The sequence below is a fragment of the Lipomyces japonicus genome (assembly GCF_038497905.1).
Source record: "Lipomyces japonicus strain CBS 7319 unplaced genomic scaffold V1514scaffold_19, whole genome shotgun sequence".
Taxonomy (NCBI): domain Eukaryota; kingdom Fungi; phylum Ascomycota; class Lipomycetes; order Lipomycetales; family Lipomycetaceae; genus Lipomyces; species Lipomyces japonicus.
The window spans coordinates 27,552-43,505 of NW_027117831.1; the positions used below are offsets into that span (position 1 = coordinate 27,552).

At 39.6% G+C, this 15,954-nt stretch overlaps 8 protein-coding genes across 8 annotated transcripts; 4 read left to right on the top strand and 4 right to left on the bottom strand.

Annotated features, from left to right (window-relative positions):
• Window positions 1-135: 135 nt before the first annotated feature.
• On the top strand, window positions 136-2,873 carry V1514DRAFT_319961 (uncharacterized protein; the record flags this gene model as incomplete). The annotated part of the gene is made up of 5 exons (XM_066925976.1): window positions 136-403; window positions 460-519; window positions 570-723; window positions 784-1,109; window positions 1,162-2,873. 5 exons carry the CDS (start codon window positions 136-138, stop codon window positions 2,871-2,873), a joined length of 2,520 nt encoding a protein of 839 aa, XP_066783350.1.
• Window positions 2,874-3,879: 1,006 nt separating this feature from the next.
• V1514DRAFT_330788 (uncharacterized protein) lies at window positions 3,880-5,126 on the bottom strand. The gene has a single exon (XM_066927560.1). It carries the CDS (start codon window positions 5,078-5,080, stop codon window positions 4,874-4,876), a length of 207 nt encoding a protein of 68 aa, XP_066783351.1. The 5' UTR covers window positions 5,081-5,126; the 3' UTR covers window positions 3,880-4,873.
• A 61-nt stretch (window positions 5,127-5,187) lies between these two features.
• V1514DRAFT_330789 (uncharacterized protein) lies at window positions 5,188-6,879 on the top strand. The gene has a single exon (XM_066927561.1). It carries the CDS (start codon window positions 5,337-5,339, stop codon window positions 6,774-6,776), a length of 1,440 nt encoding a protein of 479 aa, XP_066783352.1. The 5' UTR covers window positions 5,188-5,336; the 3' UTR covers window positions 6,777-6,879.
• Window positions 6,819-8,980, bottom strand: V1514DRAFT_330790 (GDP dissociation inhibitor-domain-containing protein). The gene is made up of 3 exons (XM_066927562.1): window positions 8,677-8,980; window positions 8,494-8,615; window positions 6,819-8,432 (listed from the first exon to the last, which is right to left on the bottom strand). Exons 1-3 carry the CDS (start codon window positions 8,766-8,768, stop codon window positions 7,015-7,017), a joined length of 1,632 nt encoding a protein of 543 aa, XP_066783353.1. The 5' UTR covers window positions 8,769-8,980; the 3' UTR covers window positions 6,819-7,014.
• A 189-nt stretch (window positions 8,981-9,169) lies between these two features.
• V1514DRAFT_330792 (uncharacterized protein) lies at window positions 9,170-10,305 on the top strand. The gene is made up of 3 exons (XM_066927563.1): window positions 9,170-9,306; window positions 9,387-9,700; window positions 9,792-10,305. The coding sequence occupies exons 1-3, from the start codon at window positions 9,268-9,270 to the stop codon at window positions 10,042-10,044; spliced, it is 606 nt and encodes a 201-aa protein (XP_066783354.1). The 5' UTR covers window positions 9,170-9,267; the 3' UTR covers window positions 10,045-10,305.
• Window positions 10,251-11,394, bottom strand: V1514DRAFT_293711 (Phospholipase/carboxylesterase/thioesterase). The gene is made up of 4 exons (XM_066925375.1): window positions 11,012-11,394; window positions 10,758-10,952; window positions 10,621-10,701; window positions 10,251-10,566 (listed from the first exon to the last, which is right to left on the bottom strand). Exons 1-4 carry the CDS (start codon window positions 11,186-11,188, stop codon window positions 10,351-10,353), a joined length of 669 nt encoding a protein of 222 aa, XP_066783355.1. The 5' UTR covers window positions 11,189-11,394; the 3' UTR covers window positions 10,251-10,350.
• A 146-nt stretch (window positions 11,395-11,540) lies between these two features.
• V1514DRAFT_330799 (uncharacterized protein) lies at window positions 11,541-14,939 on the bottom strand. The gene has a single exon (XM_066927564.1). It carries the CDS (start codon window positions 14,778-14,780, stop codon window positions 11,637-11,639), a length of 3,144 nt encoding a protein of 1,047 aa, XP_066783356.1. The 5' UTR covers window positions 14,781-14,939; the 3' UTR covers window positions 11,541-11,636.
• Window positions 14,940-15,058: 119 nt separating this feature from the next.
• Window positions 15,059-15,806, top strand: V1514DRAFT_293713 (uncharacterized protein). The gene is made up of 2 exons (XM_066925376.1): window positions 15,059-15,206; window positions 15,259-15,806. The coding sequence occupies exons 1-2, from the start codon at window positions 15,125-15,127 to the stop codon at window positions 15,648-15,650; spliced, it is 474 nt and encodes a 157-aa protein (XP_066783357.1). The 5' UTR covers window positions 15,059-15,124; the 3' UTR covers window positions 15,651-15,806.
• Window positions 15,807-15,954: the final 148 nt, after the last annotated feature.

Below are 15,954 nucleotides of genomic sequence, written 5' to 3' on the forward strand. Positions count from 1 at the left end.
CGTGGTGATAATCCGTTAAAATACGAGATCTGCCATAACGACCATAAAAATCAGGAAAAGCACGTTCAACACAGCTGTGAAAAAAAAAAGGATCCTTGATCGAAGTAGTTTGAATCGGCTAATTTCAATCGTAACATGCAAACCGGACAAGGGGCCCGGGTAGATAATCAAAACGAGCTATTCTCCTCTACAGCGCAAAGTGCAGCCGAAACAATCAAATGGGACACAAAACCTCCATTGTGTGATTTCCATGGTCGATATTCATTTTTTTATGGAGAATCAGATGATTATTTTGACTTGACATCTGCTATGGATTATGTGGAATTAATACAAAGTGATACTACATTGGAATCAAAAGTTGGAATACGGTTCACGACGTTACTTTCGATTCAGAAGATTTATGGTAATGCAGACAAGTTTGCTCGAAACAAGACAAAAAATTCTTATAATTTTTTTTAGAATATATTGATAGGGGCGTGTTTTTGTTTGATCAAGAAATCATAACGTACCCATGGAATAGTATGACCCCAGGGATGTTGGCTATCACGAAATTATGCTAATTGTAATAGACACCGCTGTTCAAGTTTTTGTCGACTCCATACTACGGAATTATGAAATTCCTCAGCTTACAGCAAATTATACGACTGTTTTCAGCGAATTTAAAATAGGCTGGGATAAAATAATAATTTTTGACGGCAGGCAGAGACTATGCGCCTTGGATAAGTATGTTCATATTTAAAATAGAAAATTTGCTTTTAGTTTTATTCTAACAATATTTTTCAGTTTTAGAAGAGGACTGTTTGGACTGAAGTATTCGAAAGGTTCATGCTTATATGCTGTCGAAGGTATCAAGGATGGGGTACAGATGCCTAAAAAATTATGGGAGACATTCTTGAAAAGGGAGATTTCAATATCTAGTTATTATCAATTATCTCAGGAACAGGTATTTGAAATTTTATTTCGAATAGAGCCAAAGAAATGTCCGAGTTTTCAAACTCAGCTCAAATATTTTAATCGACAAGGATCTGGAAATCTTACAGCGCCAATTCATAGTCTTCTTGCATATTTTAATGATTTTCCTCGATGCTTGAAAGTCAAACCAACAAATAGTAAGCCATGTGAATGCTTGTTATTTTGCTAATACTGATTTTTTTGAATAAGAATTTTTGGCAGAGTATTGGGCTAAATTTGATGTGAACAATCCCAACTTTTACTTTCCACCTAGTGTCATACGCCAAACTTGGCGAGTATTGTTAATTTTTAGCAAGCTGGCTTTGAAATCTGAAAGATTAAGGCTTATTCTCAATATCACTGCTTGGGATGAAAACTTAATACGAGTGTTTATTGGCATATCTTTGGTGATTCGAATTGTCATGAATGATTTTTCCATGACACGTCTTTTCGGATTTTTGGAGAACCTGACTAAAGGTCAGTTAATAACGGCAAGTTGGAGTCAATGGTATAACTGTTTTGTTACACTACAGCGGTATGCATCTGGGCGCAAACGTCAAAAAATGCCAAATTCGAGGACTTCAACCTCTGGAGAGCAGTTACTTGATCCGTTAGATGAAAGTTTTTCCGTTTCTTCTGCTTCTCAACCATCGTCAGCTTCAGTTCATTCCCCTCACATTGCGCGCTATTTAATATATAACAATGGCTCTAGTGTACTTCAAAATTCAATACCAGTACACTGGAATCCTGTTCAACCTAGGAGCTCGATGTATGCGCCAAATCAAGTATCAGTGACTGATTCTGCACAGAGTAACGATCAAGAATTTTTCAATAATAACGTCGACCTGCTCTTAGGTGTTGCGCCTTTTCGAACTGGTATATCGCCACAAGTGCCTGCAGTTGAAAATACAAATCTACGACCCAACATGCCTCAAATCATACTCAACGATGGAAATATCGTGAAGGGCAGTACTGAATTACCTGAGATAGTCAATGTGTCGCCTACACTGGAACAAGAAAAAACTGTGCCTGATGCTGATCGAAGTATAAGCCGAAGTGCCACGATTTTGCAACAAAGCGAGCCAGTTAATGTGGCAGTGGATTTCACATTTGCATTGGCAAAGGAATTGCAACACAAGCCAACTGCTTTAGAAGAAGAAGTGCCGGGATCTGAACCAATTACGATTGCACTGTCGCAGCACGAAGAGCAACTACAGCAACCTACCGTTACGCATCCTTTGCCAGAAGTAACAGCAGGGAAAGCTGGTATAGATCATCTGAAAGCAGTAGAACCTGTTGCTAAAGATGAAAGTTCTGACATATCTGTATTATGCGCTGTTGATTACAAAAACGAGACTTCAGCTGTACCGCTGCATAATAAAACTGAAACACAGAGGGTAGAGAGCTTTTTAGTAAGATCAGGAAGAGTGGTAAAGAAGAGAAAAAGGTCGTCCATTCTTATTGATTTGATGGATGGGAAATTGCCTTCATCTCCGTCATCATTAATTGAGCCTTATGGTGATTTGCAGCCAACTCCACCAATTGATCATTCAAATACGATCCCCCTGAAATTAGTGGATGAAAAGGAGAATCTTAATCAAACAGAATCATCAGATACAATACCAATTACGACCTTGGATTCAAGCAAGCTTGAAAACATTTCCGAACAAGTTATTTCCGATAAGGGTCGATCAGGATCAAGTGTGGCAGAATCAACCCGATCTGACCTTAAACTAGACCAGTCACAAGCAGGCACGATCAATTCAGGGCCAACTGTAATAGAGTCAAAGAGGTTGGATCCTAGGTCTGAACGAGTTAAATTTGATATGACTCGATCACAAAAAATTTCACCATTGGAAAAGCAAGCCCGTTATTTTGAGTTGAGTAATAGGCCATATTTTGGTCCATTTTACATAAAGTAGTATGTTGAAACTACCCATTTTTTTCACTCTGGTTGGAGAACTATGTGAAGAATGTTATTGTGAAACACTCAACTACTCTATGGAAAATCTTGGATATGGAAGTATGCGCACTGGCAATTTGAATACAATGTGATCCACAGGTTTTAAAGCTTCAAAATGACTGACGCAAAATTTTCAAACGTGTTTGGAATTATAATCCAAAGGAAGCTAACCGGTCATGATTGAAGACAAGGATAACAATTAGTGGAAAATCAACAGCCGCGCTTCAAGTAGCCGTAAGTGTGGTTTTGTTTTACGATATAGTGTGCAGGCGTTCGTGGGATTTTTTAAAACTTAGTATATCATTCTAATGAGAATTATGAACTTGTTTGAGATTATTGCTGGATTATTGCTGGATTATTTGTAATTTTTAATTTTGTCATAACGTACATAGATCAACACTTCGCGACCCGGCGTCTAATCCCTACTACTCTACGAAAACAGTATTCGAACTCATTAAATATAGCCGAAATCCCATGAAATAGATGCATCTCCAGTGTCTGGGCAGGCCCTTGCATTTTGACCGGGCTTACAGCAACGGGCGCACCGCTCCGATGATCCTCCCTCACACGTTCGTCGCACCCTTCCTCCTCAACCACACTTTTTTGCGTCAAACTCTGGCTGAATTCCTCACTAATAAGGAGTCCCAAACCTTGCAATCATGTCCTTTTAGTACTCCGGCATTTTGAGATGGCCTTGTTGGCCTTTCGAAGTGCGTTGACTCACCAGTTGGAAGCGTTAGTTGATGGCCATTTGCTACTACAGCCTTTGCCAACTGGTCAGCAGACTTCAAAAATTGATATCGCGAAGCTTTCTTGATGCCTAGCTACCTGATCCTTGATTAGAATCGAATGCGAGATTGGTGGCGCTCTGTGGTATTTGAGAAACCCAAGGTTGTGGCGGGCCGTCAGGTGTTATGTGCAACCGATTATTAGGCTTTCTTAGCAATAATCTTGAGATTTATTATTGTTTAATGTTGTTATTGTATTAATAAATCTCAAGATTATTGCTAAGAAAGCCTAATAATCGGTTGCACATAACACAGGGTTCCGGTAAGACCATGAAGCAAGTCAACCGAAGCAACCACATTTAGCTTCGAAATTACGGCTTCCAGGTTGAAGGTACTAGGCCAGTTCCTTGGAAGTCGCCATCGACCATTTTTTTGTATAAAATTCTTTTGGAAGGTGGCCTGAGATGCAGGGAAAAAGTCGTCTTTTGTAATGCGTGTAATGTTGGTTCGGATAAGGAACGAGATCTCGTTGCCGTAGGTCCTTTTTAATGAGCTAAAAATACCAGCGTTGAAAGGCTGGCTAAATATGCGAAATGGGCCGGTAGACGGAGTAGAATAATATCGTTTTCCTTACACTATTCGTTGAATTCGGCGTTGATGTGGCGTAGCCGTCGAGTGCCAGCATCCTTCAACGACCCTGTTGATATGCTCTTGTATGCCTGTAAAAGTGTATGAGCCATTAAAGACTCATACTTGTGGCCACTGGAGTACCAGGCAGCAAGTATAAATGGCCCGCAACGCAGAGGACAAGCGGCACGACATGGTCATCCGCGGCAATGCTGTAAATTGCTGTCGCCTATTCTAGATTGCCGGACTAAATATAATCTAGCTTACCAATTCGTTCCAAACGCATAATGAACATTTTCCCTTGATTTGACCGACCCGTTTTATCAAAGTTGTTGAAATCGCTGTTAACGATGCCGTACTTTGCGCGCATGCTGGCAACTAGCCGGAACCACGCACTCAACACGTCAGAATCTTCTTGTAAAGCCCTCTGTAGCCGTAAGCACGGGAGACATGCATGCGAAGTGCTGGCTGCCGAGCAATAAAAGTGGTCGGTTCAGCTCTTCACGACGCGTCGTGCAACGCGTTTAGCCATCAGAAGATCGGCCATATCTTGCACGTAACACCTCCGAGGTAAAAACCCTCGGAAATTTAGCTGCAATATATACTAAACAATCACCTCTTCTTCGGCTGTGGTCACAATCAAATTACCGTTGCTTTTGCCGGCCTGGTTTTGTCGGCCGACCATTCTGTGCTGAAGCGTTATTCGCGAGACGTTGAACTGCTTGGAAAGGTGTCGAATACTCAATTTCGGACTCGTTAGTTTCCCCTTAATTGCAAGGGTCATTCGACATTTGAAAGTAAAGCTTGCCATTGTTATTGTGTGAGAGAACGCGTCTTACAAGTTCGGTAGGTGGTCTTTACAATGCTTATTTTGTAATATTCTCACTCTGCGGCTTTTCACCTTAATACAATTAACGAAGTGAGTATGCATCATTAACCGTCTTGGTACATGGCAAATTCAATTTATGTAATTTATCCATGTTGTTTGTAAAGAAACAATCTGACACGGATTAAAATTTACCAACTTTGTATTGTGGATGTGCAATTAACATTGAATTGAATAGTTAATGACAACACCAACACATGACGATGCTACTGGGCTTGACAATTGGGTTTTCATGCTCGAACAAAATGATTGCCCGTTCAATACCAGTCATTTCGAGAGTGCCATGATAAACTTGGCGTTTCATCCAAACATTAACTCAACAAGTATAATGCGTGCTGATAGTTTATTTGATAGTCAAAATCAAGAGAACGATTTGTCCAAATTTGATAATGATTCCTATATAAACAAGGAACAGTTATTGGAAAAAGAAATAGGTACAAATTTGACTGAAATGAAGAGAAGAATAGTCAGAAAAATATTACCTAGAAATCCGGACAAGGACAAGGCAATGGATCAAAGCTGCTTGTTTTTTTCAAATCAGGACGCAACCGACATGACCGTGATATATGTCCCCCACGTTGATTCGCCAAGTGACATGCCGTATTATCATCCGGTAGTTTCTGGCATTATTTTACGGTACTCATATGTTACTCGAAAGCTTTCGATTTTGTTTAGGCCGTTTGACAAAGAGGATAATGGATCAATATCTCATCGCCTGGAACGAACCGCTCTAAGGTTGCTCACGACTGCAGTCAAGCACTCAACCGGTGTCTTAAACGGGTACCAAAAGAGGGTTCACCATGACATTTTGGTAGATCAAGCTGCGTTTCAAACTCGCTATATTGAGTTGAAACGGAAATACGCCAAGCCATTAATTGATGTCTGGGTTGAAAACACAGATCCTAAAAAACATGTATTTGAAGATTTATCAATAGCATCATTTTTGATTGAATTTTGGCATGATAGAGGATTTGACAAAAAAAAGTTAAAATTTGTTGATATTGGATGTGGAAATGGTGTTTTGGTTTATATACTTTTAATGGAAGGATATTGTGGTTACGGAATGGATGCCAGACGACGGAAAACATGGGAAGTTTTTCCTAATAATATTCAAGAATTTCTCAAAGAACAAATTTTGGTCCCGTCTTTAGTTTCCGAACAATTTGATGCCGATTCCATCATTTCGATTCACAACGGGGAATTTGCCAATGATACCTTTTTGATTGGAAATCACTCAGATGAACTGACACCTTGGATCCCGTTATTAGATACTCCTTTTATCGTCATACCTTGCTGTTCGCATTCTTTTTCGGGAGCCAAACATCGGTATCCAGTTAAAATGGAATCCGGCCTGGGTGAGTTAAACCCAAACAACCGGCAACAGAAATTGAGTACATACGGAGCCCTGGTTGACTTCGTGGCTCGCACGGCAAGCGAAGTAGGTTGGGTCGTGGAACGCGAGATGCTCAGGATTCCGAGCACCCGAAATGCTGCTCTGATTGGCGTGGACAGAATAATTCAAACAACCTCGCCATCTGACATTTTGAAGCGCGAAGGCGGTGCCGACGGATTTCTGCACCGAGTGCTTGAACTTACCATGAAGCAACCAAGATCACATTAACTATATGGGCAAAGTATTTTAAAAATTTATATAACTATTGTGTTCGTGTTACTAATAACTTATATTTTTGTATATAACGATGAAATTTAATCATAAAATTACATATAGACAAGTAAACGACTAATTACAAGACTCCTAAACATAAAAAAAGAAATTGTTACACGCCCCTCAGACATCCCCTCCTAAAAAAAACACAGTAATAATAACATTGAATAATATTGTGAAGATCAGCACGTTATTATATGGTCATCTCGCCTGCCACTTCATCGTAATCATCGTGATCATGAACAGGAGAATCACCAATGACCACATCATGTATATCAGTATCTGATGGATTGCCAGTTGCGGTCGCGTCATCATCTTCATCTTCAAAGTCAACGTCAAAGAAATCATCAGCCTGACCGGTAATTGATTCGTATATCAGCTTCGCTTGGTCCACTATGCCTTCATAAGCTAAATTAATCGATGGCGCGTTGGCGTAGGAAATTTTGGAATCCGGATTAACGCTTGGAGATGTCGTTGTGTGCTGCGTATAAATTAGCTTGAGCAAGTATTTCAATGACTCCTTTGGCGTAAAATTTCGCAAGCTTTCGCCTAGTCTAACTGATGAAATAACTGGCAGGCCATTAGGGAGGTACGCAATATCATCGTCGCTCACTGCAAATTCAAAATCTTCAGTAGACTCTCTCAATATACTTTCCTCAAGCTTCTCAAGAGCAAGATATAAATTCCTTCTGCCATGTTCACCGGCCTCTTGAGTGGCTAAATACCAAACAGCTTGACCAGACGGGCATTGTCCAGTCGAACTTCCCATAACAAGAGCCTGAACTGCAAATTTGTTATCATCTAATGTTCCTTCTGGGAAAACAACGACCGCTGCAGACTCATTCTCAGCAAACCACTCCTTGCAATCCTTCTCGACTATTGCAACCATACGAGTAATTTCTTCTTCGGCATTTAAGGTACCTTCACTTGTGATAAACTTTTCCGTAACCGTTATCTTTTCTCCTGAACTTAGTGTGGCAACACCGGAGGTTTCTTCAAAGTTGGTTACTGACGTTCCCAATCTATACACGGCTCCTGCAACTGCTGCTGACCTACAAAATCCTTGTGCTAGCTCACCGGCTGTACCGTACATCGAATACATTGCAGGGAAATTACCATATACTTGCATGGAACTAAGATAGCGCTTTATGCTACCTAACGCAATTTCAGTCGGCGTATCGAGAGAAGGCAACAAGCCGATCGAATGTACTACTTCGACAATTTGCGGAGTGTCCAAAGCGAACTTGTCTTGTAAAAAAGTTCTAATGGAAACACCCTTATACTCTTCCCAAATTGGTAGGTTAGTCTCCCAACTTATAACAAATTTCATAAATTTCATGAGAGACCGCTTAGTAAGAAGGGTGAGACTCTGCGACGTAAAAATATCTTCCTTAGTACCTGGTACTTTTTCAAAAGAATCCTGTTCAAACGTATGGAATGTGCCGACAGGCTTGAATTCCAGGTATCGGGACACGCGGCTTTGAATAAGAAGCGAGAGAAGATCTGAACGAGTGAAAAGAATGTGAGGACTGAGATCAATAACATATTTTCGAGATTCCAAGTTTCGAGAGATGTACAGGTAAGCGTCAGCGAACGGAGTCTTGTTTGACGCTAAAAAGAAGCATTAGACCAGTTTTGCCAGCAAAAGATCTAAAAAAAAATTAATACATACCAGTCTCGTTAACTTTGTCAGTCCATGCTTTGAGCTCGTCTAGATTTAATGTTGCCCAAGAGCCACCGTAATAAGGGTTTCGATCAATATGTAGGACGTTTGTTCCTTGCCATGCAAGTGCACTAAGTAATTAATAGTTCCGTCAGTTGAGAAATTAGTGCGCATTAATAAATCCCAACATACGCTGCAACAATACTCTCAATAAGTCCAGTGCCATAAACCAAAACGTCACAAGTCTCAATAGACTGCTCGGCGGAAGCTTGTAACGCTGACATATTTATTCAATATGTGAATGATTAGTGCTTAGAAATTTGCCAGTGGGCAAGATGACAGTGAACGGATAACTATAGACTTAATTCCCTCTTAACAACCTATGCTGTACAAATTGGCCACCGAAAAAAAGCGCAAACAGTAGAACACTCGAGCTTATGCTGTGAACAAATAAACTGACCCCGTATTACCATGTATATAATTGCATAGACGGTTATTGAAACTTGATAAAGTGTAATAATATCGAAGCGTGAACACTTTTTCTGCCCGGGCCACAAACGCAAAACTCTATTTGCACACCATCTTCCGACATAGTAAACCCTAACTTTATTTACTGCAAACCCTACATTGATTTTATATATCAGTTATATCGCGTCGAAGTCAGAGTCCGGCCTGCTCTTCAACAACGGCTCCTAGTTTTGAATACTGACCCCCTAGATCTTGCAAATATAGAAAGGAACGATATATTTTAGAGTAACAAGGCTTACGGTGTTCTTTCATCAAATGTCGTCGGCGGAGTCTCAGATCAACTTGCCGAAGTTGGTAAGTCGTCCGTTGTTAATGAACTGGCGCTGGGGTTCACCCTCCAGGAATTGATACTTATACCTCGCGCTATCATACAGAGCCTGACCATCTTTCACGATATTCTGCAACCAATCACGCATGACCTGACGCTGGAAGCCTTTACTCGTGAAAAACGCAGCCGCATGCCATGTCCATCGTGCGGCGCTGTTCACAACTCTCGAAGTCCGAGCCCAGGTCACGGCCATTACGTTTCCAAGCCTGGCCTGGACATTTACGGAAGAACCAAGCAGGCAGCGTCTGATTCGGCGTCATATTTTGAATGTGTTAATTGCTCGAGAAAGATTGCGTCGTCTCGATACGCAGCTCATTTGGAGCGCTGTCTAAGTGGCAGAGGTGCCACGAGAAGCAAGAAGTATGGTCTCTCATGTTCTCGATTCATACTACTGAAAACTAGCACGGTTCTTTGGAAAAAAAAAGCGGATGTATTCTAACTTAGTAACTAGTGCTGCGTCTTCTTCGTCTGCTGCTTTATCACTTGATTCTGCCTCACCATCGTCACCTTACGTGACTGACGATGATTCACCGGTTAAGGCAACCAAACGGCGCAAGGTGGGCAATGGCTTGGCTAAAAACCAACAACATGCTTATGGCATTTCTACCATGCCGACATCTCCAGCCTCAGTTATATCTACTGATTTTGATAATCAATCTGACCCTGGAATAACTGGCCGGAACAGTGAAAAGACTCTTCCCTGAACCCAAATTTACTTACACTCAGGTTTCCAAATTTCTTCACCGTTTCTGACAGCTCATTGCGATTTAAGTCGAGCACTAAGCGCAGTTGATGACGAAACATTTACTCATTTAAGGCTTTTTTTTTTTTTTTTGCATTTTGTTTTGGAGTTTTTACGGAGTTTTTTTTTTATAATTAGGGTTACTAACAGCAAATACATTTATCCTATGCAAAAGTTTTAATGAAACAACGTCTCATGTTAATAATATTTACGAATAGTATACAAATTAATAATTTATTTATTTAGTAGCTTTTTTTTTTGAATAAAATTACTTTGGAATAGTTTTGTTCAAAAATGCGAGCAAGTCATCCAATTCCTGCGGAGCAGCGCTATGAGTCAAGCCTTTGTATTCATGAAACTCAACTGGCAGGTTAAGCTGATCCAGAACGGTTTTGGTGTAGACGCCATATTCATATTTCACTACTGGATCGTTTGTGCCATGTCCGACAAAAAATGGTAACTCAACACCCTTCTCCTTGTGTAACTGAAATAATAATTAGCATCTATCAAGCCTCTAAACAAAGCTTATGATACTTACGTTTGCAATTCTAGATCGCATAGGAATGAACCCAGAAAGGGCAACCACTCCACCCAGTTTAATATCTGACGTTAGACCTGTCTACGCTTAAGAGTTAGAGGTGCATCTATGAAGTTAGTCTCACAGTGACGACGTACCAATAAACTGATAGTGCAGCCCTGACTAAATCCACCAATGATAATTCTTTCCGGCTTAATACCCTTCTCTAATTCAATATCGATAAAGCGGCGCAAGCTGCGAACACTTTCAAGCATTCCCTGAGAATCTTCTTGAGCTTCAATCTTATCCAACGAAATAATATCGAACCACGACGGCATTTCAAGACCAAAGTTCTTTAAAAAGTTGATCATGTTACGACTGCTTATTTTAAACTAATAGATTATTCACTTACAAGAGTTACTTTCTGCTTTGGCGCGTTTGGGAATACAAACTCAACGTGCTCGAGGGCTTTCCTGCGTCGATAGTCATCGGCCAAAAATTTCCAACCAGAACCCGAATCTCCCAATCCATGCATAAAAATAAACGTGGCAGTATGTTCTGCTATGGCTGGTACCCTGACTGCAGACATGATATCTTGTACTTCTTGTTTCTGCACTGGTAAGTTTTGAGATTCTTGAAGTGCACGCGGTTGAACTGCCGGAGTATTTGCGAAAAATGCGAAAACAGCGTAAAGTGCAAGACCTGCCAATAGCGAAAAAATAGCACGACGAAAACCCGTAATTGAAGACAGTTTGTCTAAAAATATATCTATGTCTATTGTTCTTAAAACGACCGTGAAAGCTGAAGACATGCGCAGCCATGATTGTAGGAACAAGTTTATATATATCCCATATGCAAGCATTGTATGGTTTTGTACCAATTAGCTTTTACATATTATGTAATTTACTGTCATGACAAAAAATGATTAATTATTAAATTATACCACTCTCATGCTAAACTTTCTATATACATAGCGTAGAGACTATTTATTGCCCCAAATATAATACAAGTATATACAAAAATAATGGTTCTTTGATCTATTTGTTCACTCGCGTATGTATTAATTCTCCAATAGTCAGATAATTTCTGTTTGCATGCGTTTGCCGTATGCTTCTTAATCTTTCCCGCTTAATTTCAATTTTTTCAAACTCCTCCTGTATAACGCTCCGTTTCTCCTTGATTCTTTGATCATAATTTTTCATGTGCTCGTTATATTCCGCCAATGTAATGTTCCCGGCTTCAAGTTCTGCCTTTTTAATAGAATTAACTTTCAATCGATCCAGATAATCGGCATACCTGTCCAGGTATCGGATGACACTATAATGGTTCATATACACGTCTTCATAACCGGTTAGTTTTTGTTCCCCCCTGCGCCTGATAGTTTTCAGTTCTGAAACCTCTGAGGATTTCAAAAAATCCAATTGAACACGGAGCAATTCTTTAGAGACATTGGTCAAGTGTCTTTTAGATTTTAAGTTGCCGCTTCGAGACGAAAGAATAATGCCAGCCGTGTCAAACGCGCGAGCACCGTTTTCGTGCTTGAGTTCGATTTGCAACTTCAAGTTCCAATGTTCATTCGTAAAAGCCAATCCAAGCTTGCTAAACTCTGCCCATATGCTTTCAAGCACCTTAAAATTTTCCGATTTCAATATCGCTTTCAAGACTGTATCGAAAACACACTTCATGATGCCGGCATCAAAGACATCGGTTGTAAAATACGTTTCCTTAATATACCCTGCAGCATCTGGACTATATAAGCAATTTTGCTTGGCATACATGGTAACGACAACATTCCATTTTTCCAAAGTTTTCTGCCATTCAGATTGTTCACACGAATCTATGCATTCCATTGCTGCCAATTCAAAGGCCCTATTGATGCAATGCGTTCCATTACTATACTTTCTAACGATGGAAGATGCCAATAAATAGTTTTTGAACACGGAAATATCATCTTGATTCACTTGCGACAACGAAAACATTATTTGAGGCAAAACATCAATACCAGAAATATGTTTCAAGTTATCTATAATTGCTCGGTTATCCTTTGTCACCTCTATCAAATATCGCTCAAGAGCTTGGTGTGTGATAGCCGGTTTCTCTAACCGCATGCTCATAAGAATGACTACTAAACTCACGAATGAAGGTGGCAGATCTTCTTTAATCAGTTTCTGGAATAAATCACGAACAGCTTTTGGATTATTAAGTTGATAATGTGCACACATCAGGTATGTATAATGATAAGCGCTCCGCTTGATGCCATTTGCTGGAAGTTGCTCCAAAACCTTCATTGCTTCGTCATGAGATCCTGAAATAGCAAGAAAATATAGTAAGTTTCCATACATTTCAGGAGTGATCTGCTGACCAACAGAGCGCATGAAATCAATGGTATATCTAACGCCATCCAGATCTGAAGAACATGCAAATCCCTCAATAAAAATAGACAACAATTGTTTATCGGGAACTATCCCGGCCTGATTCATCCTTTTCAATAGTTCATCGATAGCGAAAGTCATTTTAAATTGGGCTTGATGTTCTCGTTGTAACCGTCGAACATGTGCAAGTGCAAGAGCGGCAAACATCTGATTGCCAGGCTTAACAGCATAAATCTCACAATACTTAAAAATCCGTTCAGTCATCTCAACGTCGCCCCTAATTGAATAAAACATCATGAGAGAAGCAATTACAGCCTCAGTCGGCATATATCCATCATTTATCATGCGATGGTACTCCCGAAACATCTTCTCAGCCGAGTTTTGTTCTCGATACGAAATAATTGCTAGATGATACATCTCCACATTGGAAACAATTCCTTCACGACGTGCCTTATGATACCAAGAAACAGCACCAGAACTATTTCTAGCCTGGATATGCGCACGAATTATCTTTGTGTATATTTCCCTAGTCAGAACTCGATGTTTTTCCCTATACCATTTAACAAGAAATAGTACAGCATCAAGTCTATAATTATTGGCAAATATCTCCAATACTCTGCAATAATAATTTAATATATTTGATGGATGTGATTTCTCTAAGCTCGTTAACAGGCTCAGAGATTTATCAACATCTCCTAACCTAGCGATAGTGTCAACTTTTAAATCAACCATAATATCACTATCTTTCATTGTTGGATTTATAGTGTTGTACTCGCTTAAAAGTTTTGCCGCCTTAACAGGATATCCATTTTTAAGACAAGAGATCACAATCGTTGTTATATCATCCAGATTCGCCATGTACGACGACATATCTCTGTATAGATTTGCTGCTAAATTGGGTTTTCCCAGGTCGCAAAGAGTCTTTATGGCAATATTAGCAATGGAATTGCCGTAATTAGTATCAACGGTCGTTATAATGTTGCGAACGACAACATCTGGAGACAATATCCGACCTATTATATCTTTGATATATTCAATTCCCTCTTTTCTCAAAATTCGATCAGGATCGACGTGAAAACCATAAAGTGCCCAAAGATACATTGATTTATCGCACTCGTTTCTGTCTTCATGATGTGCGCAAATAAATGCAGCCTGTTGTTCCATGGCCTTTTTGTACTTTGGAACATAAGTAATAAAAAGATTGTCTGCTTCGTTCATCATCCCGAGCTGAACTAAAGCCCAAAGTTCAGACCGGATATCGATTTCAGTCTTTTCTGTTACTTTGCGAGCTACATCAATTATTTTTAACATATCTTCGCCTATTTTGGATTTCATATAGTAACCGTAAATTAATTTCCTAATATTTAAAACTCTTGATCTTGTGACCGGACGATTATACTGCGATTCCCAAAGCAGATACACTCTCTGTGAATGAACCAGATCCCCGGACCGAATCAATTCTAATAGCAGCTCGAAATTTAAATTAGACTGCCGCTCTATGGCTGAAATAGTGTCATGAATAACAATTTGGCTACTTGTGGAATATTGCCGCTTTCTTTCGTATTCCATGGCTACTCGCATGATCGATCGTGAGCTGTCAGTCATGGCAACTAACAGTTTCTTTGTCTGCTCGGGATACAACATGTCTAGTATCGGACGAGAATTTAAAGACACAGTGCTTAAAACTGGTGTTTTCCTAGCAGATGTAAAAAAAGTTTTCCAGCAAGTGTATCTTAGTGACCACCAGAGCAGGTCGTCGTGAACAGACCGGAACGACCTGCTGCTCATGTCCAACGCTTGTCGCGACATTTGATGCAAGCCACTCCATACACACTTTTATGGTGTCAGTCAATTATGAAACTAATACAATTCATGGAAACCTACCTGGCCTATCACCTGTGTTACTCTTAATCTTTGGATTCGATCAAAAAAATGCTAAACACGACAGGTGCAATGGTTGGTTACCCGTAGTAAGTTCTATTTCGAACAAAAAACTTGGTCAGAAAGTTTTAAAAGGGGTTTGTATCTAAAAAAAAGCCGCACGCCAAAAAAATTATGATTTACGAACTTTACAGATAAATTTCGATTGAAAATCAACTACTAAAATAATACCAAATTGTTTTTTTTATCTAAAGACCGTTTAAGATTTAATTATGTCTACTGTACAAAATCCAAAAGAAAAAAGATCATTTAAAGTTCCTCAATCTTTACCAGAAGGAGTGCATCGACGAAAATGTGAGGCTCATGAAAGTTCTTTTGGCAAAACAATCAATACTGACAGATCTAGTGGAAAAAATTAGGAATACACTGTCTCACAATGCAGGGATCAAAAAATCTTACAGAAAGACTTTAAAGCAAATGGGACTTGAGCCTATTAGCAACACACATGGGCAAATAAAACTAAGTGAGCACGAGAATAATCAAGAGTCAAATAGTTTAGAGCGAACCGAGAGGCGACCAAAAGTTTCAAAGTTTAATAGGGAACAACATGTGGCAAAGGAAGTGCAGGAAAGCCGTGAACAAGCACAAAAGGAAAGAACACGACGTGAACATGAGCGTAAACTAAAGATTGAAGAACGTATTCGAAATCGGAAAAAAATGACACAGTACACACGGCACGGTCAACCAAAGCTGGGGAAGAGAGTGGAATTGTTACTGGACAAGATCAAAAATCAATAAACGTAATTTTTCCAAATGCTACTATTGGGGATGAAGACTGACATCTTGTGTGTGCTTGCATTAACTGGCGTATTATGAGGCGGTGTATCATATTTACTTATATTTTGAATTCAAGTAGTAATAGTTATCATTTTTTCCTAAAGACATTTACAATCATCTATATTACCCAACCAACTATGCTCTCATTCAGTAAACCGTAGCAGAACATCAAAAATAAACTTCACATATAAGTACAGCAACAACTAAAAAAATTGTGAAAAAAATTATGACACATGAAAAAAAGAGTACTGGAATAAAAATAAAA